Source organism: Nelumbo lutea, chromosome 4, assembly GCF_056320005.1.
Source record: "Nelumbo lutea isolate HS-2025 chromosome 4, American lotus-T2T, whole genome shotgun sequence".
NCBI classification, from domain to species: Eukaryota; Viridiplantae; Streptophyta; class Magnoliopsida; order Proteales; family Nelumbonaceae; genus Nelumbo; species Nelumbo lutea.
In genome coordinates this window covers 12,141,950-12,168,085 of record NC_142687.1, presented here as the reverse complement: position 1 = coordinate 12,168,085, position 26,136 = coordinate 12,141,950, and the positions used below count along the sequence as shown (strand labels likewise).

At 36.9% G+C, this 26,136-nt stretch overlaps 1 protein-coding gene across 2 annotated transcripts in view; it reads left to right on the top strand.

The window, feature by feature from the left end:
* The first annotated feature begins 7,537 nt into the window (after positions 1 to 7,537).
* LOC148853944 (methyl-CpG-binding domain-containing protein 9-like) overlaps positions 7,538 to 26,136 on the top strand; it is a 38,092-nt gene continuing 19,493 nt past the window's right edge. The window contains exons 1-4 of one of the 2 annotated variants that reach the window (XM_088941454.1): positions 7,538 to 8,406; positions 13,914 to 14,637; positions 14,798 to 15,934; positions 18,073 to 18,753. In XM_088941454.1, coding sequence (XP_088797580.1) covers positions 7,928 to 8,406; positions 13,914 to 14,637; positions 14,798 to 15,934; positions 18,073 to 18,753 — 3,021 coding nt within the window. In that variant the 5' untranslated portion in view covers positions 7,538 to 7,927. Of the gene's footprint in view, positions 8,407 to 13,913; positions 14,638 to 14,797; positions 15,935 to 18,072; positions 18,754 to 26,136 lie in introns of those variants that run through there. The other variant, XM_088941455.1, reaches the window with a different exon arrangement.

The window sequence follows — 26,136 nt, the reverse complement described above, 5'->3', positions numbered from 1 at the left end:
GACAAAATTTACCCCTATATGTTTAAATTTATTGATAAAAACGAGGGCAAATAGAGTAATTAGTTATTGATATCAAATGAGTTGAAAATAGTTAATTTTAAGATATTCAATGCATTCAATTATCTCTCATTAAATCCAACATTTAAGGTATTAATTTGCATTCACCTTCATTGAATCATATATTTAAAGCATCTTTGTTTCTTCTCATCATTAAATTATGTAATTAAATACATACATAATAAATTAATAATTTCAATAGCATAAAAGCATACTTTTAAAATTTACCTTGAAAAAATAGTGTTTTCATCTAGGTGATGGCAAGAAATCAAACCATTTGAGTCAAATGGGCCAACCCATGTTTTTTTTTTTAAACCTACCTAGATGAAAACACTATTTTTTTAAAACCTACCTAGAGGCCGACCCGCTTTTGCCATTGGGTTACAAGCCACTAATTCGACTACCAAGGTCAAATGAGTCAGACCGCTCTGCGTCAATACTATGTGTGTGTAAAAATACATGTTTTATCAATAAATAATATAATTATGCTTTACATATATATTACATATACATTTATTTATGCTTTTTAATTTCGTTTTAAATTTTTATTTTAAAAAATATAAAAAATTGTAATTTGGGGCCAAAAAGGGGTTTTCACGAAAATAGCAAGGCAAGGCACATAATGCCCTTGGGACGTATAGATCTTGAAAAATTACTCAACATAATTGGGACATCGGACTACAGAGTTATGGTTTCCAAAAGTTTGCACGTAATTAAATGCGCAACCTACAACTTAGTTATTGGGTCGAATGGGCCAATGGTTGAACTACCCAAGTTATATTGTTTTTAACCAAAAAGGGGAGTTTCAACAAAACCATACCTAGAATCAAGGTTAAGTAACGGTTCGAACAGATCAATAGGCCATGTCAACAACAAGTTGAAAACATTGGTGATAAATAAGAAATGATTTTATTGATGATGAAAATGAAATGTAAAATTTAAAACCAATTGGAAGTAAAACTATTTTCCTATTATCTCTCATTAAATCTCATATCTAAGGTATATTCTCTTATTCAATTCTATATTTAAGATGTATTTTCATCATCATTAAATTATACTAATTAAATCAATAACAATAATTTTAATAATAATAAAAATAAATAATATGAAAAATTATTTGAAAACAAAACCATTTTCTTTCCTCTCGATGGTGGGTAAACAATTAAACTATTTAGGGTCAAATTCATTAATAAATAATTCTATAATTAGAAAAAAAAAAAAAAAAACTAAAACAAATAAAAAATATAATACAGAAAAATAAAAATAAAAAGAATCGGACATGTCATTAATATTGTATATTTAGAATACTAAACAAAAATAAGTATGAAATGTATGAAGTATTTTTGTAAATGAAAATGGAATGCCAAAATTAAAATCAACCTACAAATGAAATGATGGCATAGTTAAATAATAAAATTAAAAAAAATATATAAAATACAAAGAATCACAAAAATAAATATTATACATAAGATATAGGGTAAAATACAAAATCTTCCCCCGAAGTTTTTGGCAATCATAAAAACCTCCCCTATAGTTTCATTTTAGCAAAAACCTCCCCCCTATTTTTGACGAAGTCAACAAATACCTTCCTTCCGTCAATGATTAAGATGGAAAACATTAAAGAGATGACCATTTTTTCAAAATACCTATTTTACCCTTTCTCGAACGCTGTTCATCTTCTTCCTCACACACGAATGGCGGTGCACTCCCCCCTCCGACCTTCCATCTTCTTTAATTTTCCTCTGATTCTCTCTCTCTCCCCAACAACTGCAAAATGGCGATGTACTATTCATCCTTGTGTACCCTCTTGCTCTCCCTTTCTTCTTCTTCTTCTTTAGTTTATCTGGTTTAAATCAAGAAAAATAGAACAGAACATAAGCTACAACAACGTTCCTTAAAAAATCATTGGTAAAAGGGGATTTCTATAAATGTGTCTGTTTTATAGTTTCATCTTTCGATTCTTTGCCCTACTTATTTCTGCAAAGAATCACTGTTTATCTTTGCAAGATTGGAATGACCAGAGTAGCACCTAGATTGGGACGCCCAACCTCAACATTCTCTTTGCTTTCATCGGAATGTTGAGGTTGGGCTTTAATCTCAACCCACTATTGCTTTTCTTGCCCAACCCATGCTTCATTGGTCAGCCACAGACGCTAATCTCGAGGAAGGGCTCGATTACACAGATGGTTATAGGATCAAATGCTGGGGACACTCGCCATGAAGAGGACGATGAGGAAACAAAGTTTTGGAAGCAGCCAAATGGATAGGGTTATCGACCATGCTTAGATTTCAGCGATGAGTATCAGAGGTCGAATGAAGAGATCGTGAAGGACCGGATAAAGTATATGCTGGTTGTGGTTTTTGGTGGGATGAATAAGCAAAGGAATCTGATAGTTGATACCGCTGCGATTGCTCAGATTCTTGATGCTGCTATGGTCATTCCAATCTTGCAAGTCAACGAGATATGGGGAGATGAAAGGTAAAGATAGTTTCATCAATAGAGATAGAAACATTAATAAACAAGAGGACACACAAAAGATGAACAATGCACTGCTATTCTGCCATTGTTGGGGGGGGGGAGAGAGAGAGAGAGAAAGAGAGAGAGAGAGAATCATAGGGAAATTAAAGAAGAGGGGACGTTGGAGGGGGGCACCGCCATTCTGCCGCTGTGCGTGTGAGGAAGAAGGTGAACAGTGTTTGAGAAAAGGTAAAATAGGTATTTTGAAAAAAATGGTCATCTCTTGAATGTTTTCGGTATTGGTCATTGACGGAAAAGAGGTATTTGTTGATTTTGTCAAAAATAGAGAGGAGGTTTTTGCTAAAATGAAACTATAGGGGAGGATTTTATGATTATCAGAAACTTCAGGGGAGGTTTTTCTATTTTACCCTAAGATATAATGTTATATATTTGATGGAGGGAGATTTGGCCCGACCCATTGGCCAAATCTATATGTATAAAAATATAGGACTAGCAGCTAGGATCGACCGGATCGCACATCATCAATATTTATAAAAATAAAATATTGGGTACATATATAATATTATACATTCATTATATTGAACGCAAATAATTATTATACATAAGATAATTTTATCAATAATGGAAATATAATACAAAATTTAATATCAAACTATTTTTCTTTTTGGGTCGTGGGTTAGTGGTTTGAGTCAAATGGATTAGTTGATGATATAATAGTTAAGTAACAAATATTTGAAAATAATAAAAAGTAAAAGTAATCAAAAGAATATACAAAAAAAAAACATATTAATTATGTCAAACAAAAAGTAAGTGTGATAAGTACAAATTATGTATATAATGTAGATGAAATATATAATTTAAAATTGGTCTGAAAGCAAATGTCTTTTCTTATTTAAATGGTGGGTCAATGATCCAACTTTCCAAAGAAATTCATGATGCCATAATTGAATAATAAATATTTTAAAAAAGATAGAACACAAAAGATAAAAAAAGTACCGAGTTTTGTCAATGACATTTTAGAACATTTCTAATGTTATATAATCATCATATTAAATAAAAACAATTATTAAAATAAAATATAAATATTTAAGACATAAATGGAATATAAAATTTAGTAGTACTATATTTTTATTTAAGACATAAATGGAATATAAAATTTAGTAGTACTACTACTACTACTACTAATAATAATAATAATAATTGTAATTTAAAATTTCTATAGGTGCATATTTAGTACAAGTATTTAAGTTTATTTTTAACCATATTGTTACTTTTATTAACTTTTAATTATTATCCTAACTATGATATATCTAAAATTCAAGTAATTAATATGAAAAAAAGATCATACGTGTAACTCGTGTGCTTAATTGCTAGTATTTATAAATATAATTTTATATTATATTTTATAAATTTGTTATACTATTTATTTTTTATAAAAAATATGTATATATGTGATGAAAATAATTAAAAAATACTTGTATTTTTGTTTTTACTTTATTTAAATTAGTATTTTTTATTTCTTTTAATAATTTATTAATTTCTAAAGAATACAAGTCGGATCGAATTAGATCCGAAGATCCAACTTATTGATAGGATTTGAATTCAAATCAAGTCCTATCAGATCAGATCCAATCTGACATGAACAATGCCGGATCCGATTCAAATATACCCTGATTTAAATCCAATCCAATCTGTTTGTATCCCTACCCACACATTTGAACAAGGGGTCAATGTGGGTTCTTGACCCATTAGGGTCAAGGGTAAAAGGGTCAGGGTGGGTTGGGTCGATAGTACCCACTTGGTTGTGAGGGTGAGCTTCTTAGGTTTCAAACTATTATAGAAATTACTATGGATTCAAAATTTCAGATAACCTCAGGGTGAGCTATGCCGGTCAAGGCTTGAGGTAAGCAAGTTTCATTTATGCAACAGAGGACGTTTTTTCTCTCTCTTATCTATACAACTACAACATACTCTCTCTCTCTCGATCTCGAAAGGGCCCTATGGTTTGGCACAAAGATTTAGGTTTCATGACCGAGCATTGATTCATATGGAAATTGATTGATATGAAATTGAAAAATTAGCTGATTTACAATAGCGATTGGTGATGTGTGGTCTTCAATTTGAGTTTTGAATAGGAGTGGATGGTAGCTAAGATCAGGTTATCTGCCTCCACATCCATACAAAAGCCTATTTCCACAGTTTCTTCATATCTCAGATCTTTGACGAATTAAATCGGGTTTTGGTATTTGAGAACGGGAAAGATGGGATTTGGGCTTTGCTGGTTGTAGCACCACCGCAAACAGTGGCAACGATAAATTGAAGTGCCATTGTTGATGGAAGTTGAGTTGAAGTAGAATGAGTTTTGCAATACAAATGATGAAGCTTGTTCGCACAATTGATATTTTTTATCAAATTTTTATTTTTTACAAAGTTTTTTTTTTTATGAAAAACAATTTTGAGTTTAAATTTTGAAATATATAATTATTTTGGATGTTTATCAATTTATTTATTTTATTGGTTGAAATATGAAATTTTTTTAAATTTATTTCTTCCATGTTTATTTTTCTTGAATTTTTTATCGATTTGTATTTTTTCTACAATCATTGCTTCTTTGCAAATTTATGTCAATTTGTGTGTTTTATTATTTTTGTTTTTCTTAATTTTCTTAATATTTGCATTTTATTTGACTAAAATATTTGTAATTTCATAATCTTTTCATTAGGTTAAAAGGTCATATGGGTGGGTCAGGGTCAAGGTGGGTTGTGACCCACTAAGACCCATAAATATGGGTGGGTTGGTACTCAACCCTCACCCAACCCAATCCAACCTACCCATTTGCCACCCCTACAAACTCGAAACCAAGCCAGACCTAACTCAGCTTATGTCTTAGGCCCAAAACTTGGGCTTGGCTAGGCTGAGGCCTATGTCATAGCCCTCGTCATAGGTGCAAAGCTCGACTGGCCCATGATCACCTTAATTTGAATTTAGATTAGCTGAATGTTTTAGCTGTTCAAAGGGATGTGGAATCAATGATGAGGCTCTAAGCCAATATTAAATTCATGGGCCCCACTGTAAAAAAGATGCGGGCCCCTTGTATTTAATACTGGCGTGGAACTTTATCATTAGTTCCACAGCCCGCTTAACAGCTAAAGCGTTTAGCTAAACCTTGTTCCCCTGATTTGATCCCACCCAATGTTAGGGAAAAGCTGGATTCCACTAGGATCTAGACAACCGATCCATATGCATATTTATATAGGTGCAAAAGTTAACACAAAAAGTTGTGTCACTTGTATACGATAAGTTCCGTTTGTTAAGGTGATGTTTGGCATCAATGCCATTTTTTGAGAAAATTGTGCCATGTAGGCGCCACATCAAAGAAACGTTGCTTCAAACAACACATTTTTTGTTTGGTACAATTATTTTTTTTCTAAGAAAAAACGTTGCTCTAGACCATGCATTGGAATCGAGAAAGTGTGGTATGTAGCAATACCAAATCAATGTTTTTGGGAAAATGGTGTTACTGCCAATGATCCCGTCCATGGGATAACACCCATTCGGTTGGCTGTGGACGGGACCGGTCCATGCTATATAGTGGACTGGTCCCGTCCACACTATAATTTTGATCAAATGCTTCACACTCTCCCTAAAAAAGGTTGAAACCCTATTGTTTGTTTCACATTTTAATATTTGTGGTCAATAAAATATTAATTATTTTACTTAATTTTAAAATTCTAGTGTTTTTTTTTATAAAATAATATTTTTAAATATTTAATATTTTAATTATTTTACTATTGTTTTTATAAAAATTAATAATGATTGATTAGTATTAATTAGTAGATGCATTTTTCAATATATTTATCATATAAAATGCAAAAATTAGATATTTATGATTAACTATGTAGATCAAGGTTTTCGAACTGCTATTGACATGGATGGTTGGAACGTTTGGCCCGGAATTGTTCAGTCAAGCGGTTCCGTTTTACCCAAACCCAGTTGTTGGCCAAAAACTGTTGAAAAAGTCAACAACCCGTTGATCCGGGTGGTCAAACCGTTCAATGGTTTTTAACCATTTTTTTAATTTTATTTTTTTTAAATTTGTTTGTTAGAACGGGCCGTTTGTTTGTTGGACCATCGACTCGGAAATTGGTGGCTAGAACGGAAATCGTCGACCCATAGAGTGCAACTGTAGGTGTGAACTGGTCCAGTCCATATAGTTTGTTCACAGTTTAGAACAATTATGAACTGTGATGTGGCATGAATTGGTCTCTGCCATAAGGTGTGGTGTGCTACACTACAAAATACCTCGAAAACTTTTTGTTGCTGCCGGCAATGGTACCAAATAAATGTTTTATCAAAAAACGCATATAAAACAAGACCGATTTCAAACAAAAAATAATCGACTCTATATATCCAGTACCATTTTTATAGAAAAATGTGCAATGTTACGAGCACGATGCCAAACAACTACTAAAATTCCATAACAGAGAAGTACGATAATCTTGTTCTGCTGTTCTTGCACTGGCGCTGGCTCGATCAAGATAAAAAGGTCTCGTTATGGACTCCGTCTCGATGGTAGCGAACTTTCCCTCCTCCCTTCTTTGTTAATAACTCTTCCGTGCACTTCCGTGCAGTGAAGCAGATGTTGGCGGAGACCAGACTCACAACGAAGCCAGAGACGCAGCCAAGACGGCTCTCGTTGGAGACCCAACGTGTAGTCATCATAATAGACCCTCGGCCCATTAGCTGGATTGACGGCACGTGCCCTGTGATTCTGTCCCGAGTCCCGCTTCTGTGCACACAACAGAAGCTCTTGTAGTTGTAGTAGACTCGTACACCGCACTTTATGATCATGTCTCATGATTCCATACCGTGCTCCTGTTTCAAGCAATCAAACCCAATATCCCGGAGGGGTATTTATGTCATTCCGGTTCCCAAAATAACATTGTACTCTTGCTTTTGCTCTCAAAAGCAGTGTCTCGTTCGTTTCGTTTCTATCCACAACAATCCATGTATGGTAAAAATAGAGACGAGACGAGAATTGGAGAAACGAGACAGATTGACAGAGCAAAGAAATAAGGCCGGGTGAAGGGCGTGTTTGGCTACGTTGGATTAATAAACACTTTGGTGGTGGGTCTGTTTGGTCATTTCCACATTCTGTTCTTTCCCTGTTTTTGCCTCCATCTCCTTCTCTCACGTCTTTGGCTACTGCGTTCAGTCGATCGGTCGAGCCGAAACGGAAAACAATTTTGACTTCCTTAATCTCAACCTTCGAATCTATAATCTCCTCCGCATTTCCCAGAGCTACGTGGAAAGAAATCGAAATTTCAAAAATAAAATGCCACGAAGAATGCATGGGGTACCGTCGAAGTTGAAATCGAAGCCCCTTCTTTAATGGAGTTCAAGGATTCCAGCAGCAGCACCAGCGACGCGAAGCCAGAGATCCGTCCGGTGCTCTTTAGTATCGATCTCAATGAGATCCCCTCGTCTTTCCAGGACGCTTGCGCCGTCGTTCGGGCTTTCATTGATACCCCCTCGCCGGCTAGTCGGAACCTGGCCGAGTTGCCTGGTGAAGCCCGTGGGTCGGCGTGCAGTGCATGTGGTCGCTCGGAGGTCAGAAACAGCGTCGTGGTCTGCGACGGCTGCGAGCGCGGTTTTCACCTGAACTGCGCCGGCATGCGGGGTCGCCAGGCCATTATGCTTGAAGACTGGCGGTGTGCTGACTGTCACAACAATGGAGTGGGGAGTAAGAGGTGGCCTTTGGGAGCAGTTTGTACGGGGACGAAGCGGAGTGGTGTTAGGCTTCTTGACATCAATGCTTCTCCGCCGAGTGATGGGGATGCTGAGGGAAGCGAGGAATTACAGAATTCAAGGTTTGGGACTCTTCCGTTTTTCCTTCTGTTTGTGTTTTTCTTTCATTTCTTTAATGTTTTAGCCTCTAAGTTGGTGAGGGAAGAGGAGCTGAAAAAGTAGTTGTCTCTCTGAAGGAAAACGAAAAAAAAGAAAAGAAAAACTTCATCTTTATCCCAATTCCTTGTACATATATTTCTAATTGCATTAGCTGTTTTTAGCACTCGAAATTTCGAAAGAGAACTCTTATAATCGCCGGGTGGAGCTTCTTTTCGAACTCTTAGATTGTTTGCATTTTGCGGCCTGTAAACCTTGATTGCTTATCGCATTGAAAGGCTCATCTTATTTCTGTATCGTTCAAAATAACTCATTCAAGTTATGTATGCTTGGAAGCTTGCCTGTCGTTGGGTTCAGTAGCTATTATTTGCATACTGAGTCCAAATGTCCATATTTTATCAAATTAAAAAATAAGCTGCATCTGCCCGAGATTCTTTTTGGATAGTTTTGTATCTTCCCGAGATTCAACTGCACTGATATGGTTCCGGAAATTTTTTTAGTTCGATAGTTTCAACTCTAGGATTGTTACTGTCATCGCTCATATGATGTTTAGGTTCATGCCTTTTCTGAGTTCCATTTAGATAATTGGCAGCTAGGAATATGATAGACTATCATGAATTTGGTGGTTCTCCTCTCATAGGAAGGGGGAAATATCTCCATTTGTTTGTTCTATTCTATGCCTTTTTTCTTCTAACAGTCTGATATCTTAAATGCATCTTTCCCTCTGAAAAGCTCAGCCAATTCTACAATGAGAACGAGTTAGGAATTATTCATTTTCACATGTAGTATATTATATTACTCTTAACTAAGAGAGTTGCACTGCTTATACTAACCTAATAATTGAAAAACTTGAAGGCAAAGACAAATTTCTTCTCAACTTGATTACTAGGCCTTCTTCCCCTTCTCTCTCTCTCTCTCTTTCTTTTTTTTTTTCATTTATTTTTGGGGTGGGTTGTTGCTCATGTAAATCTTCTAGTGGTGGTTCCATCAAATGATTTATTGACTTTGTTTCTTTATGCAATTTAGATATCATATGTTGGCTTCTAGGATAAACAAATTACATCACCAAGATCTCTCTCTCTCTCTCTCTCTCGCTCTCTCTCTCTCTCTTTTTGAGAAAGTTAAGTATTGATGGTAGCATCAAATTTAATTTAAGGGTCGATTGGGCAATGGTGAACAAGATATTGGTTTCCAGAAACGCCTAGAAGTTACTGGATTGGTTATTTAGGTTATTAATAAAAAAATATTTCTATACAAGTGAACTTATAACCTGTACATCAACCCCTGTGAACAATGAGTATCTGTACAAAAGGACTGAAGATGCAGCAGTATATACTCTACTATAGTATGCGAAAGGTATTTAGAGCCAAAAAATGCATTAGTTTCTTTCAAGTCACAGCACCTAAATACTAACAGAATAAATTGAGAAAGTTACTATTCTTCCTTTTTTTATTAAGGCCCTTTATATACCAGCTCTGAAATAATTGTTCAAGGGTCTCCCAGAAGCACCACTGCAGTGAGAATAAATTTAGTGGAGGTATCCTCCATATATGGACAGAAAATATAATCTTTGATAAACCTGCACATCTCCTGTCCTGTTTAGATTGTTTACTGCAGTGAGATATTTTCCCAAGTCAGTCAACCATACCATGAGAGCCACTTTTGGGGAAGCTCCAGAATGCCAAACCTTTTTGCAAGAAAAGGTGCTTCGATCTTCATTATTTAGCCTATTCAAATGATTGAGCTGTGAAAATTCAGCTGAGTCCCACTGTCATGTTCTCGTGTCTCTCAAAAGAGGATCTGTATGTTGATTTTAAGTATTAGGTAGAGTTCTGCCACATAACTGTTGTGGATGGGATCAGATAGCAAAATTTCCATAAAAGAAGCATAAAAAAATCAACTATTTTTGGATTTGGATAGAACTCTAACTGGGGACAATTTGGTAAGAAAGTATATGCTGCTGGATTCCACCAACTGTGTTCTATGTGAAGAGCAAAATGAATCAGTAAACCATCTGCTGCTAATTTGCAGATTTTCTTCTGAGCTATGGTCTAAAATTGGGAATTTATTTGAGGTAGAAAGCTGTTGCCTAGAATCAGTGGTGGACTTTGTAAGAGCTGGAGAGTTGAAGGTCTCACTAAGAGGGGAAAATTGGCATGGAACATTGCTTCTGCAGCAATTTTTTGGTGCATTTGACAGGAGAGAAATGCAAGAGTATTCAAGAATAAAAGTACCTCTACAGACATAGTGTTTCAGAAAATTTTGGGAAAATGTTTTCTTGGCTTGCTGGGAACACATTGTTTAAGGATAGAAATTATAATTCCTTTTTTGTTTATGATAATACAAGAATTTTCCATGCCATTGCTAATGGCAGGAGAAGAAAGAGTCTAATCACCTCTTTAGTGGTAGTCGGTAGGGGGTCTGAGATCTCTGATGAGTCTGATCAAGATGAAATTGCAAAGGCCTTTGTGGAACACTTTAAATCAATCTATAGAAGGCCACTTAATGATAGATGGAATGTTGATGGTCTTGATTGGGAGGTTTCGGGAGACAATCAAGTGGAGTTTCTAGAAAGAAGGTTTGATGAGGATGAAATCAAGGAAGCAGTTTTCTCAATGGATAGATCCAAAGCTTTGAGGTCCGATGGATTTACAATGGCGTTTTATTAAGATTGTTGGGATATTATCAAGGCAGATTTGATCAAAGTTTTTACTTTTTAGAGAATTCCATAGAAGGGGGTAATCAGCTCGGGAATGAATTCTACCTTTTAGCCTTGATCCCAAAGAAGATTGGTGCCAATCATCCAGAAGAATTCAGACCTATAAGCCTAGTCACTAGTCGCTACAAAATAATTGCTAAGGTGCTCCCTTCAATTATCTCCCAATATCAAGGGGCTTTCATTCAAGATAGACAAATAAATGACCAAATCCTAATTGCTTCTGAGTGCATGGAGTCCCAAAAGAGATCAAGGAAAAGGGGAGTTGCAATAAAAATGGACTTGGAGAAGGCCTATGACTTGGTAGATTGGGAGTTCTTGATTAACATTATGAGGAGGTGTGGATTTGGGGTACATTGGTGTAAATGGATTAGAGGTTGCTTGCAAACCAGATAACCAATCATTATTTTGTAATTGCAAATGGATTGGTGGTTGATTTTTTTGAGGGCATTGAGGTTTAGGACAAGGGGATCTACTCTTGCCTTTCCTTTTCACTCTAGTTGTGGAGGTCCTTAGTAAATTGATCTCGAGAGCCAGCAATGTGCAACTGCCAACCTCTCATTGCACTACCTGTCTATGTTTAGGATGCCCCAAGGAGTGGTGAGGAAAATTGAAAAAATCATGAGGGACTTTCTATGGGAATTGGGAGAGAGTAAGAAAGCACACTTGCTAAGATGGGAGAAAGTGGTTAAGCTGAAGGTAGAAGGAGGTTTGGGAATTGGAAATGTAAGAGTGAAAAATATGGCTTTGTTAAGCAAATGGTTTTGGAGGTTCCCCAAGGAAAATGTAAGATTGTGGCACAAAGTTATAGAAAGTATCTACGAGCTGTCAAGCAATGGAGGGGGGGGGTGCTGCCTCCAAAACTCCACATGGACTTGTTTGGGCCCATCAACCCTCCACCTCTGTAAAGGCCCCAACGTCTTAGGATTAGAAATGCAAGATGTCTGACATCACACTAACTACTTGAAGTTATGCAATTAGGAGATAGACAAACATGTTTACAGTTTCACATGCTTAAATAGTCAAGTGCTTGAAACACCTTGTCATGATCCACGTTTGTTTGCTTTCACTTTCACTTCAAATTTATTTTATATGTTATGCTTATGTATTTTGATTTGAGCCAATAAATTTTAAAACATTTATATAAAATTAAGGGTTTTCATCTTTTATGTATTATTTTTTATTTTTTTTCCAAAAATTTCCGCCTTGCTTTGTCCAGGTGTGTGCCTTGCCTTGGGCAGTAGAAGTTCCTTGTTCTTTTCTAGTGCCAATCACTTTTAAAACATCGATTCTTAACCTTTCAAGTGCACAATACATACTTGGACTGAAGTAAGGCAATGCAAAAGCCACTCTTTTCTTTTTCTTTTTTCTTTCTTTCTTTTATTATTGAAATGGTAACTTCATTAATCCAAAATTAAGTACAACTGTCAACCCTAAAGAGGTGTTGATTCCCCAGTAATCTTTATTACAAAACTGCCCAGAACATACTCTCTCTCACAGTCCCTTGTTTAGCCAACGTATCAGCTAAGTTATTAGCTGATCTCCTTGTCCATTTGAAGCAAGCACCAATCTCCCTTGTTATATTGAGGAATTCCCTTATGGGCTGTCTATTAAATCCAGGCTCTCAACTTACCTGATTGCAACCAATCAATTAACAATATAGAGTCTCCCTCTATCTCAACTAGGTGCAGCCCCAATTGTTTGGCATATCTTACACCTTGGAGCAAGACCATCACTTCCGCCCTCTCAATGAGTCCCCCACTCCTATTGGCCCCAAAAGCATAGCCACAATTCTTCCATTTTCATCTCTGAATACTCCCCTACACTTGAAGGGCCCGGGTTATCTCTAGAGTTCTCATCTTTTCCTTTTAAGAATACTACACCTTCCTAGCATTGCTAGGCTTTGGAAAGCACTAAAATCATTTTGCTGTAAAAGCCAAATTCATCTTTCCCATGTGCTTGAAACCCAAACTACTAGCCTCTAAAATGGAGCATATCCAAGTCCAGCCAACTAAATGTTATGGGAGCGTACAACTAACTCGTGGCCGAGGACAGTGAGGTTTGAAGCTTATGGAGAAGACTGCACTGAAGGGTGTAATGTGGGTGATGAGAGAAGTTTTGAAGCTGTGGAATAGTGTGTGAGGATTGGGCCATAAGCATGTACCGACAGTGCCTCTGTACTATTTATGGCCCCAAACTCTAGTGGGTTTCTTATAGGCCCATTACCCATGCCCTAGAATTGAAGCCCAGTACAGCCAGCTCAACAGTGGAAGGATTCAAAATGGAATGTTGTTACTGAATGAGTGAAAGATATTTTATATTTTTATTAGGTTGTTTTACTAGATAGTACAGTCAGGGTTTCTTGTCTTGATATAAAGTTACATTTTCTCTTGTTGGGAGTCGGTAAAGAATGATGTTTTGAATGTTTTCTTCTCTGTCTGACAAAAATGTTTTCTTTGCAACCCTTGAAGTTTGTGCTTTTAGGAGTCCTCTTTCTCTTCTTGTAGTAACTCAGTTAACCTCTTTCTTCCTATCCTTCTTGTGTTGTCTTTCTTGGTTTTCTTCCATTTTGTGTAAGATCTTCAAGGTGCTGCACATACTTTTCCTTGGGGAAGCATGGCACCACCAGTGTGTGCATGATTCAATTGTTTGTGTTGTGATATTGTGTTCCCCTTTTTGGTTGATATGGTGATTCTGTTACTTGATGTGCATGTAGCCAGAATGGTTGTTGTTTAACTTTTTTCTTGTGGCTTGTAGAATGCACATACAGGTTGAAAATTCTCTCACTGGCATCCCATCTAGTGCCCTAGCAACATATTCCAACTTATGGCATGCAAGCAATGGATTTGATTTACCAAAGGAATCTGGCATGATGACTGGCACAGTGAACTCAAGTTCTAAAGAGGTAACACACCATGGATTAAGTACTCCTAGAAGTTCTGAGGAGACAGACTTGAGCTCCAAACTTAAAGGAAAGCTTTGGAGTTATAATAATGTAACCCTTAGATTACCATCTCAGAATATAAGAGAGATGTTTCTGCAGTCTCTAAGAGAGTTTATTTTACATAAGAAAGGTGTACTTGAGGAGGGTTGGCATGTTGAATTTAAACAATGTATGGGCAAATGTGATGCCTTTGCAGTTTATTGTGCTCCGGATGGAAAGAAGTTTGAGTCAATGTTAGATGTTGCCTGTCATCTTGGATTGGTATCAAATATTAGCTCTATGGAAGTTGAGGATAGAAGTGATGGCTTTGCTTCAGTGCCGAAAGGATTGAATTTGCGCAGAAAAAAGGAGTTAGCAAGACTTTCAGGATTGAATAGTTTCACAGAAAACCAAGAACCTTCAAGAAATGGCTGTGGTAGGGAGCCCTCATCAGAATATGAGGTTGTGAAAATTTCAGCATGCGACTTGGGGAGTAATATGAGAATTACAGAACCTGAGGCAGAGGGTGATTGTAGCAACAGGTCCCAACAACCTAGAGTAAGTAAATTATAAATGATTATTTAATGTTTAGATTTTCTTTGTTCTATCTTATTTTCTGCTGTTACAATAATTTTTCTGATTATATTCTAGTTCAGTAGTTTGTTACATAAGTTTTTTAATCTTTTTCTTTGTGCTTGATTGTTGACACTCCTTACAGTTCCAGGATGGACTTCCAGTTCAGTATGAAGATTTCTTTGTTCTTTCTTTGGGTGATATTGATGCCCGACCTTCATATCATGACACTAGCCAGATTTGGCCTGTAGGTTATAGCTCCTGTTGGCACGACAAGATTACTGGGTCTATTTTCATGTGCGATGTGTTGGATGGTGGTACCTTTGGACCTATTTTTAGGGTTCGAAGATGTCCATGCTCTACATCAACCATCCCTAATGGGTCAACAATCCTCTTGAGCCCAAGTCTTGGCAGATCTGATGCTAAAGAGAAAATAGAAAATGATACTTCTGCAACTTTTGGTATGGATTGTGATGATGATAACATTCAATTGATTCTCTCTGACCCTCGTGCACCTGGGGAATATGCCTTTTTTCCATACTTTGGAGATACCTCAAGTGAATCTTGTGATTTTCAAACACTAAATGGTTTGCCATCACAATCCACTTGCCTTTTAGAAAAGTCTGAAAGACTCTTCTCCAAGCATTTACAGCTGAGGGATGAAATTGGTCAGTTTGTGGTAGAAGGAAGATCATCTTCTTCTGTGTGGGGGATGGTTTCTCAGACTCTCATTGATGCTTGCCATGAAATCTACAATAAAAAAGGCAGGCTTTATTTTTTCTGTAATCATGATTTAGATGGAGTCTGCTCATCACATTTAGATGTTGAGGATTCAAAAAGTAGATATAATCTTGGTCCATTGGAAAAATTTTGCAGCTTGTTGGGTCCTGTTGACATCCCATCTGTAATTCAGAATGAAAATGAGTTTGAGACTTCATGGAGATCACTGTCAAAATGGTTGAACCAGGACAGATTTGGACTAGATATGGAATTTGTGCAGGAAATCATTGAAAAGCTTCCTGGAGTTCATGCATGCTCACAGTATGAATTTCTGGATAAAAGGAATTACTTGTCAACACCTCTAACGGTTGGTAGTGGTTGTCTTCTGGCTAAAAGGAAGGGCCACGTGCAAGGTTTTGAAGAAGGCTTAGATGGGTTATTTAGACAATACAAAAGACCCAGGAAGCAAGGTATGGTTGACTCTGGTATGGATCATCACCATCCTCGTGGCAAACTTTTGAGCTCTAGGCTTCCGGCAGAGCTCATTGGTGATGTTCTTCAGGTATGTAATATCATTGCCATTATAGCGGGGTATCCTGCAATACTTTTAGTCATTATGCAAGCAGGGGAGCCAGAAAATTTTCTTTTTTTTCCTTTTTTTTGGTTGGGAAACGCTAAGGAAATACATTACTTAAGGTTAATGTTTATCGTATAATTTAGTTAATTGCTATAAATTAGTTATATCATTAGTTTCCATTTTAATTATGTTCACATTATAATTAATTAATATGAAATCCAAGTTACATTTTGACAATTTAGCAATTAATATTGTCTTTTACTCATTACTGACTTTGTCATCCTGTAGTTATCATTATAAGAATAATATTGATTTTTTTAAGTCATTAGTTGTTACATGCTTTTTTTAGCTATTTATTTATTGTTTATGTTTGGTATAAGCATTAGCTAATCGACTAAAATACTTAATAAGCTTTCAACAGTTGGACTTCTATTCTTTAATATTTTAGTAGTTTCTACTTATGTTTAAGAATGAAATGAAGAACAAGCTCATTAATTAATGGACTAAGGCGAGGTATGGACGTGGGTGCTATGTGTTGTCTATGTAGTTTGGCTTTGTAGTCCATTCACCACTTGTTACTTCACTACCCCTTTACCTACCAGATCTGGTGCCACTTTTTTAGGGTATTTCAGGTCCAATGGGTCTTTCATCACTCATTAACTGAGCTGTTATCTTCTTGGAGAATGGGTCTATTTTCAACCAAAGGAAAGTTCTTATTGGAAGTGTATTCCCTTTTCTATATGCTAGATAGTGTGGAAGGTGCAGAATTGTAGATTTTTTTAGGCCAAATCTGTTCCATTGGAAGTGGTCATTAGCAAGATGGAATATACTCTGAAAAGATGGGTTGGTCTTTCAAGGTTTTTTGAGGGAATTCCGAGCTAGTCATTTTACTGATCATTGGTCATATCTTATATTTTGATTTCTATGTACAGGAGCTGAATGTTTATATTTTGTGTATATATACAAGTATACTTGTAGTACATGTTTGAGGGCTTCTCGCATTAATGCAATCATTTTTACTATTTATCAAAAAATTAATGGGCTATAAATGGCATTTTTACAATAAAAAGGAAAGAGGACTAAAGCTGGAGAGATCCTTGCGATGAAAACTTAGTGGTGGAAGGTGGCACACAACTGTGGGCTGGATGAGGAATAATCTGCTGAGAACCAGTTTTGGAGGCAATAGCTTCTTTCAGCTGGGTTCTTAGTTAAGCAAATGATGTTTCTGATGTTCTATCAAGAAAAGGAGTTAGCAGACACTTACTGAGAAACATACCCATGAAATTACAAATTGTGCTCTTAGACTGGGGCCTGCAGTTACAACTTGAGGGGGTAGCAATGTGTCTGACAATGTTTTCACTTTTTGGGAGGTCATTGTATTACTCAGTTTCTGTATCTTTTGTACTAATCTTTATTATTCTTGTTTCTGACTCATTACATTCAAATCCATAACTAGTAAAAAGATACAGGAAATGATAATTTTTTAATCTAATATATTTATTAATGTAGGTTGAAATTCCTATAATTGCTCTAACAAATCTATTAACAGAGTGTCCAAATTTGTTAATCTCTAACCACCGATAAACACTGCTATTTATTTCATTACATTGTGGATAAATTCAATAATAAAAATAAGATTGAAAGGATTTTTGCAAAATGCAAATAATAACTTACCAAAGTGGGTAATGAATATCCATGATATAATCATGATACTTATTGAAGACTGTGTTATAACTGAATACACTCTGATTGTTGACAACACTTGACTCATTTTTTTCATTTTTGTATCAATCACCACACCCTTCCCACCATGTATTCATGTTTGCAGAGATCTCATTTCCCCCCTTTTATTTAAGGAGATTTTGTTTAAAAAGACACTGCCTTGGAGAAATCATGCTGTTCTAGATGAGATTTGGGAAAGTTTAGAAGAAAGTGGAGCAAATTCAGGGGCATACCTAATATTCATTGTAAAATCTAGTTAGGGAATGTGTATACCTCGGGGAATTGTATATATAGAGTAATTAGGACACAAATGTAAGTAGTGGAAAAAGGTTCAAGTCAACTTAGGTATGTGTGTTACTTATGTTATTGCTACTTATATTTTTCTGTTTCTATTTGTTCAGGTATACGAGTTACTGTGGCGATTCTATGATATTCTGGGTCTAAGGGAACCATTGTCATTCCATGAACTTGAGGAAGAACTTATAAATCCATGGTTCGACAACTCAAATTTTCTTGAAAAGTTAGAAAAGGAAACTCAGGAAACTAGAGATCTAAGTTTACATACAAGTGGAAATACCTTATCCCCAAGTACTAAACCTGATTGCATGGTTCCTGGGGAAAATGCACATGCATTCATTAAAATGGAAACTGAATCAATGAAGGAAGCAGCCCAAGCTAGGCTGGCATCTCGAACTTATAATAGATGCACAGGTGTTGCTTTGACAAAGGCTCATAGTGCTCTGCTGAAAGTGCTAGTTGGTGAGCTACAGTCCAGAGTTGCAGCACTTATAGATCCAAGTTTTGATGCTGGAGAATCAAAACCAAGGCGGGGAAGAAAGAAAGATACCGATAGCTCAGTTCTGATGAAAAAAACTAAGATTGATATGCTTCCAATTAATGTACTAACTTGGCCAGAATTAGCTCGTAGATATATTTTAGTTGTGTTGTCCATGGATGGTAACCTTGATTCTGCAGAGATTAGCATCCGTGAAGGGGGAAAGGTTTTTCGCTGCTTGCATGGTGATGGTGGAGTGCTTTGTGGCTCACTTACTGGAGTGGCGGGAATGGAAGCAGATGCATTGGTGAGATTGTATCACAATTTTCTTCTCTATTTCACTGTATTAATTGCAAAATTTTTTCTAAGTTTCTTATGGAAAAATTGTACTGTTTATATTCTTCATTGCCTTGCTTATTTTTATTTTCTTATGACTCCGGCATATGTTTAACTGTCAGCTTGAAGCCAGATATATCTATATGGAATTGTACATTGTTCTTGAAGCCATATGTTTAAATTTAAAAAACAATAAATATCCTTGTAGAACTTCACAAGGAAAAGTGTTCTTTTTACAGGGAAAAGAATCCTTGTAGACACTTTACTGTAGTGAGATTTTGTGAGGAAAGCAAGGGAGGCGATTTCAAAATTACATTGAGCATGAGGCTTTCCTAATCTGGTTTGGTTGCACCATGTCCCCTTAACCTGAGCAGCTGCCTTGGGTAAGTGCCTTACCAGGGACAAGCTTTCCAGCCGAGGCATAGCCCTCCCTTCTACAAGCTGTATTTTCTGTAACAGTAATCTGGAGGCAACTGATCACCATTTTTGTGCACTATCCCACAAGCTACAAGGTTTTGATAAGCATTCTTAGTGTGTCAACATTGGTTAGGCATTCCCCACATCAATTTTGGAGACTCTTCAAAGCTGGCAGGTTGGCAGGCTAAAGGAAAGGTGCTCTGGCAACTAACTCATGGGGCTGATTTTTGGGTGGTTTGGATGCGGAGAAACAGAAGAATTTTTATAACATTTTCCATTCAGCTTGATGAAATTTTTAGGGATTGAGAAACAACCAAGGAGAGGTGGCCTTGTATTCTGGACCAATTGGCATTGGAGACTCGGTTTAGGCTGAAATATTGGTTCTGTTACAAGGATTGAGAATCACAGTGCAACTTGAAATTAGGGAATTGGAAATTGAAGGAGACTCACAACTAGTTATAATTGGGCCAAGAAAATCAGTTCAGCCCCCCAAAAAATTTAGGGACACTATAGCAAAGATCTCCTCTGGAACCTTGATCCACAGCAGTTTTCAGATCTCCTCTTATGCATCTATTCTAGGCCCCAGGATTTTTTTTGAGACTTCTGCTTCCTTTTTGTTAAGTAAATCTGAGAAGATATCAACTGTACAGATGCTGAGCCACCCTCTTCTCTGTTTTTTTGGATACTAGTACAATACATTTTATCTTCTCTCTCTCTCTCTCTCAAAAAAAAAAAAAAAAGAGAAAAAAAAAAGCATCAAGCCTGAGAGACTTAAGCAACTTTCTCAAAGGCATCCATTAGTGAATGCAAATTTCATTTAGTCTAGTACTAATGTACATGCATTTATGCACACACACATATGATAAATGTAGGGAGATGTTTCATTTTGAAAGAAAATCATGGTATCACAAAGTATAGCTCCTTATACACAAGATTCTGTACCTTGAGACTGTATATCAGTATGAAGTCATCACTGAAAATGATACTATAGTCAGAAAACTGGAGAAGAACACTCCCTTGAACTCTTTAACAATTGACAGCCAACATTAAATAGTGGTAAAGATTAAAGGCTCAATTCTCCACCTCCTCCTCAGAGGGCAACATTTGATAAAAAAGTCCAAGCATTTCTTTTCCTTTTTTTTTTCCTGAGAAAAGGTAACAAAGATTTCAATCAATTGACAGCCAAGAAAAATAGTGGTAAAGATTAAAGACTCAATTCTCCACCTCCTCCTCAGAGGGCTACATTTGATAAAAAAGTCCAAGCATTTCTTTTTTTTTTTTTTTTAACCTGAGAAAAGGTAATGAAGATTTCAATCAAAAAGAAGTGTACATAAGAAAATGTACAATGGAGAATAGAAGCATGCAAAAACTACAAAGGAAGGTTTCTGTTACTAAACAGAGACTCCCTGTGGATCCCGGGTTTAGCTAAACCATCAGCAAACACATTCAGTTCTGTAGGGATCCAAACCAGACTTGCATTCAAGTTAACAAGAATTTTTCTTTCTTCGGACATATAATGAGTCAGTCTCCAGGGACCTTTAGCCCTTCCTCCTAGCCACTTAATTGTGTTTGTTGAATCACTATCAATAGTTAGGTTCGAGAGACCCAAGTCTCTGGCAATCCTAATCCTAGTGAGAGCTGTCATCACCTCAGCCTTTGTAGAGTCTACCCGTTCCTATGGGACCACCAAAAGCCCAACGGTTGTTTCCATCCATCTCCCTTATCACACCTCCAATTCCTGCCTCACCTGGATTCCCTAAAGCATTGCCTTCAAAATTTAATTTCACCCCTCCAAGTCCAAGCATTTCTTTCCTTCCAAATCTTCCAAGTGATCATATCTGATTTGATCTCTGATATTTTTCTCCCCTTTCTATTTAGTTCAGCCAAGCTCCAACCTTGTAAGAGATCTAGTAATGTTGCTAATATGAAGGCTAGTTCAGTGTGCTCGAAGTTGGAGTGATGTCTGATCCTATTCACAACAGATTGGGAAGAATACTTCAGGGGCATGTAGCAAACAGCTCTTGTTAGAGTGATGTCTGATAATTTGCCCAGTGCTCCGAGACCCCCTATTTGCTACTGTTGTTCATTCATTCTTCCTAATAAAAGACAATTTTTAAAAGATAAGGAACCATAGCTAAGTCATAAATCTAATTCTTTTAAGTATGTAACAAGAATTTAAGACCTTAGCATGGACTTTTTGGGCTTGCCTCAAGGGACTTGGTACAAACCAGCTTGTAGAATTAGAGTAATGTGATTGGGAAAGAAATGAAGAGATTGAAAGTTTCACATGCTTGACTTGTTTAGTGCTTAAATATGCTTTAGATGTTATGTTCAATTTATTTTTACATTTCACTTTGAATATGTCTTATATATTATGTTTGTGCATTTTAATTTGAGCTAATAGATTTTTGAAAACATTTAGTTTAAAATTTAAATATGGATTCTTAATTAATAATATTTTAACATTTTTTTATTTTCTTTTGCAAATTCTTTGAACATCTTTTGCATTTTATTTTTTAAAAAAAGTTTGCCTCACCTTGTGCCTTAGGCACAAAATGCCTCTTGCGCTTTTAAAACATAGAATACCTTGAATTCTAGAAACTTCTTGAGGGCAGTTTAGAGTTACCATAAAACAAATGTTATACTAAATGTGGAATAATAGTTAAATCCTACTTGAATTCAACTAGAAAATCTATGGATGACTGATCTTGATTTCACTGGGTTAACCTCATATTCTTCTTTATTTCCTCCACTCATCCTGTCTGTTTTTCATCTTTTGTATTGCTGATGAGAAGAAAATGATGTATATGGAATTTTATGAGCATCTAGGATATCCTGATGCCTTTTCCGCTGTTGCATCTATAAGGCATTTCTATTCATATTTATGATGTTATCTCTTTTATTCTTTCTAGTTCATGCTGTTCAAGCTATTGTTCCTATTTGCCACCATATTTTTCTTTCTTCTTTGAGCTTTCTAATAAGATTTGAAGTTGAAGAGCTAAAATTTAGTATGCCTGTTGTGGCCGGGTCTTCAGTTCAGAAAATTCTCTTGCTGAATCTCTTGCAATAGAGGGTGTAAATAGTATTGAGGAAATTAGCCTCTAGGGCTAGCTTACCTGATTTTGGTTTTACTTGGATATGCTTTTATTTGGGAAGAGTAGTGGGGCTACCTCTCTATTTGTGATCCATTTGGGGAGGGCTGTGGCCTCATTCTTTTGTGCTTTCTCATTTAATCATTCTTTATGGATACATTGTCTGATCAGTTACCAATAAAAGAGGATCTGTTAGATGGATGAGGTGGCGGAGCTGGTGATGCCTTCTTAGCGGGGATGAAGTTGGGTGCTGGACTTGGGACTGAGATTGAACGATTGGGAGATGGGTTAGATGGTAGATCTGATGGAGAGGTTGGAAGCTGTGCATCTGAATGGTGAGCAGACAGATCAAAGGATTTGGTGCTCCATCTAAGATATCTTTCTTGGCCTGGACAGCAGTTCTGCACAAATGCCCAACTAGAGGCAAGCTGGTGAGCAGATAATCCAGGGCGCTAGTTTTCCACTTTGTGGAAGGGAGGACAAGATGAGCAATCATCTTTTCATCCATTGTGGTTACAATAGGCAGGTGTGGCTGTTCTTGGAAATCTTGGGATGAGTTGGTGCTTCCTGGAATCATTGCTGGACTCCATAAAGGGTTGGCCAAGTTTGAGTACTGTGCCATTGATGGTAATTTGGGTGTTGTGGAAGGAATGAAGTGGGAGAATTTTTGAAAAGTGCTGTGATCTCCTGGGTAAGGATTCACACAATTTTTAGAGGAGTACAAATTTTCTCTAAAAAAAGGGGAGTACATGGTCGAAGTTTTTAATTTTTTTAATTACTTGTATAGATAAATCCTTTTTGTAAAACTTTGTCATCCCCCCGCCGTAGTTTGCTTGCTGGGGAGCTTGATGTAATTTTTGTGAAGTAATAGCAACACACTTACTTTTTCAGAAAAAAAAAGGATCTCTTAGATACTCCATATCATATCTTTTGTGTCTTTTCCATTTCAGAATCTTTCATTTTCCTTGTGTGGAATGAAGTTACCTTTTTTTGATCAGTAAAAGTCTTTCATTAATAACAGAGAGATTAAGATACAATAGCTAAAGATTGCATAGGAATAAATTGCAATCTCCAGCAATCAGTAATAATTCTGCCCAATACAATGAAGATCTATTTGCCCCTTGTTTTGCTAGGGTATCTGCCATCCCATTTGCATCCCTTTTAACCCAACCAAACTGAGAGTTGAATTTCCTTGCAAGTGTGTCAATTTCTCTGAAAATAAACTTGAGCTTCCAAGGTGCTGATGTGATGTTTTTGGCCCAAGAAATGACCAATAGAGTCTCCTTCAATTTCTAAGTCTGTTGTTCCTATCTGCTCAGCCATCTTTAGACCTTGAAGTAGGGCTAGAGATTCAGCCTGTATTGAGTCACCATAACCTTTTGGTCAAGAGTAGAGTGCCACCACCACACCCAGATAGTTTCTAAACACACCCCCAATGCTTGCCCATCCAGGGTTGCCAAGAGAACTCCCATCAAAATTCAGTTTTAGTTTGTTCCGTGCTGGTGGCTTCCATTCCATGCTTACAAGAACTTTGGGTACATTTGTTTGTGCTATTTGAGCCCAATTTCTTAGTATCTCATTCGTGGTGTAGTTTCTGAATATCTCCATGGTCTTCACCCAATGTGCAGTTCTGATTTTTATGGCTTCAATAACTTCCTCCATTGTTTTTTTTTCCAGAAAAGATTCTTAGGTTTCTTTCCTCCCATATAGTCCATACTGTAGCTGCTCTCATTGCCTTCCATATGCAATTTTCCCTTTTCTTTTGTTGACACAGGAAAGAGGGGCTCGATAGACTTGCCACATCCTGTGGGGGAGCCCATCTGCATCCAAAGAGAGAACAAGCAACATTCCAAATACCAGAAGCAAAAGAGCAGGATAATAGTAAGTGGGTTAGAGTTTCACCACACCCCATACGAAGGACACACACATGGGGAGAGAGGCAATTGTTTGGCCTCTTTTTCTGTAGCACATCACAAGTGTTTACCTTCCCTAGGAACACTTCTCAACAGAAAGCTCGTACTTTTGGAGGGATCAGTTTAGTCCAAGTTTCTCTCACTAGGAAGCTCCCCCCCCCCTTAGGATTAATATGAATGAGCAAACCAAAGAAAGATGCATAGGAAAATAAACCATTAGAAGTTGGGGACCACGCTCTACAATCAGCTATAGATTGGTCCAAGTAGACCCTCTCAAGTGTTGAAATCAACAACACTAGAGACTCACACCCATTTTCCCTCAACCCTATTCTAAAATCAAAATCCCAAGAGATCCTTGATTCTAAAAGCACACCAAACCTAGCAACAAGTTTGTTTTTATAGTTTGATAAAGAATAGAGGTCTAGGAAATTGAACATAAGAGGCACATCCCCAACCCAAAGGTCTTCCCAGGATAAAACTTTGTTGCCACAACCAACATCAAACTTGATAAATTGAAGAAAAGTTGGATATAAAGATTGCCTTCCAGGGAGAGGATGGAGTTGCAATGGGAGCTAATTTTGCATCCCAACCGTTATCTGCTTCACCATGTAAGCTTTTAATGACCCTGTGCCACAACCTTTCTTCCTCACAAGGGAATCTCCACAGACATTTCCCTAGTAGGGCCTTGTTTCTCTTTATTAGGTTCCCTATACCTAATCCACCCTGGTCCTTAGGGTAACAAACTTGCTCCCATTTCACTAAATGATATTTCTTTTCTTCACCTAGTTCCCACAAATAGTCCCTAATAATCTTCTCCAATTTCCTAGCTATTTTCACCGGGATCTTAAAGGTGGAAAGTAAATAAGTGGGAAGGTTTGCAAGGGTTGCTTTTATCAAGGTGATTCTTCCCCCCAAGGAAATATAATTTATCTTCCACATTGCCAACTTCTTCATGAACCTCTTTACCACCGGTTTCCAAAAGCTTTTAACTTTCAGATTCCCACCTAAGGGCATTCTTAAGTATTCCAGAGGCCAATTTTTTACTTCACAACCTAGCAGATTTGCCATGGCTCGGATGTCCCCCCCCCCCCCCCCCCTTTCAATGTTGATTCCAATTACATAGCTTTTTCCCCAATTGACTTTCAATTTGGAGGCCTGCTAAAATTCATCCACCAATCTTTTCAGATTCCTTAAATTGGCTTCATCACGGCTTTCACAGAAAATAATTATGTCATCAGCAAATTGCAAATGAGACACCACCACTTCTGATCTACCCATCCTCTAACCTTTAAACTGGTTTTCTTGATCAGCCTTGGTGATTTGTCTACTCAAAACCTCAGCCGCAAAGGTGAATGAGAATGGAGATAAGGGGTCACCCTGTCTTAATCCTCTTTTAGCCTGGAAGAAATCCTTTACTGCCCCATTCTTCAGAATAGAAAAATTTGCTAAGCTAATACATTCTTTAATCCACATCCTCCATCTTTCACCTAGCCCCATCTTTTCCATTAAATTTAACAGGAAGGACCAATCCACCATATCATAAGCTTTTTCAAGGTCCAATTTACAAATCAAACCTTTGCCACCTTGCTTTCTCTTAGCTGCCACACACTCATTTGCCGCTAAAATTTGATCCACAATTTGTCTCCCCTCTACAAAAGCTCCTTGGTTCTGAGAGATAATATGGGGTAGTACAGTCTTCAACCTACTAGCCAGGACTTTAGCAATGATTTTATATAAGCTACCCACTAGACTTATCAGTCTGTAATCCTTAGGGGTTTTGGCCTCCTTTTTTGGCACTAAAGCAATAAAAGTTGCATTTGCTCCAGGCGATAATTTCCCTTCTTGATAGAACTCCACAAATACATCTATTAATTCATCTTTCAAAATTTCCCAACAATCTTGATAGAAAGCCATTGAAAATCCATCCGGCCC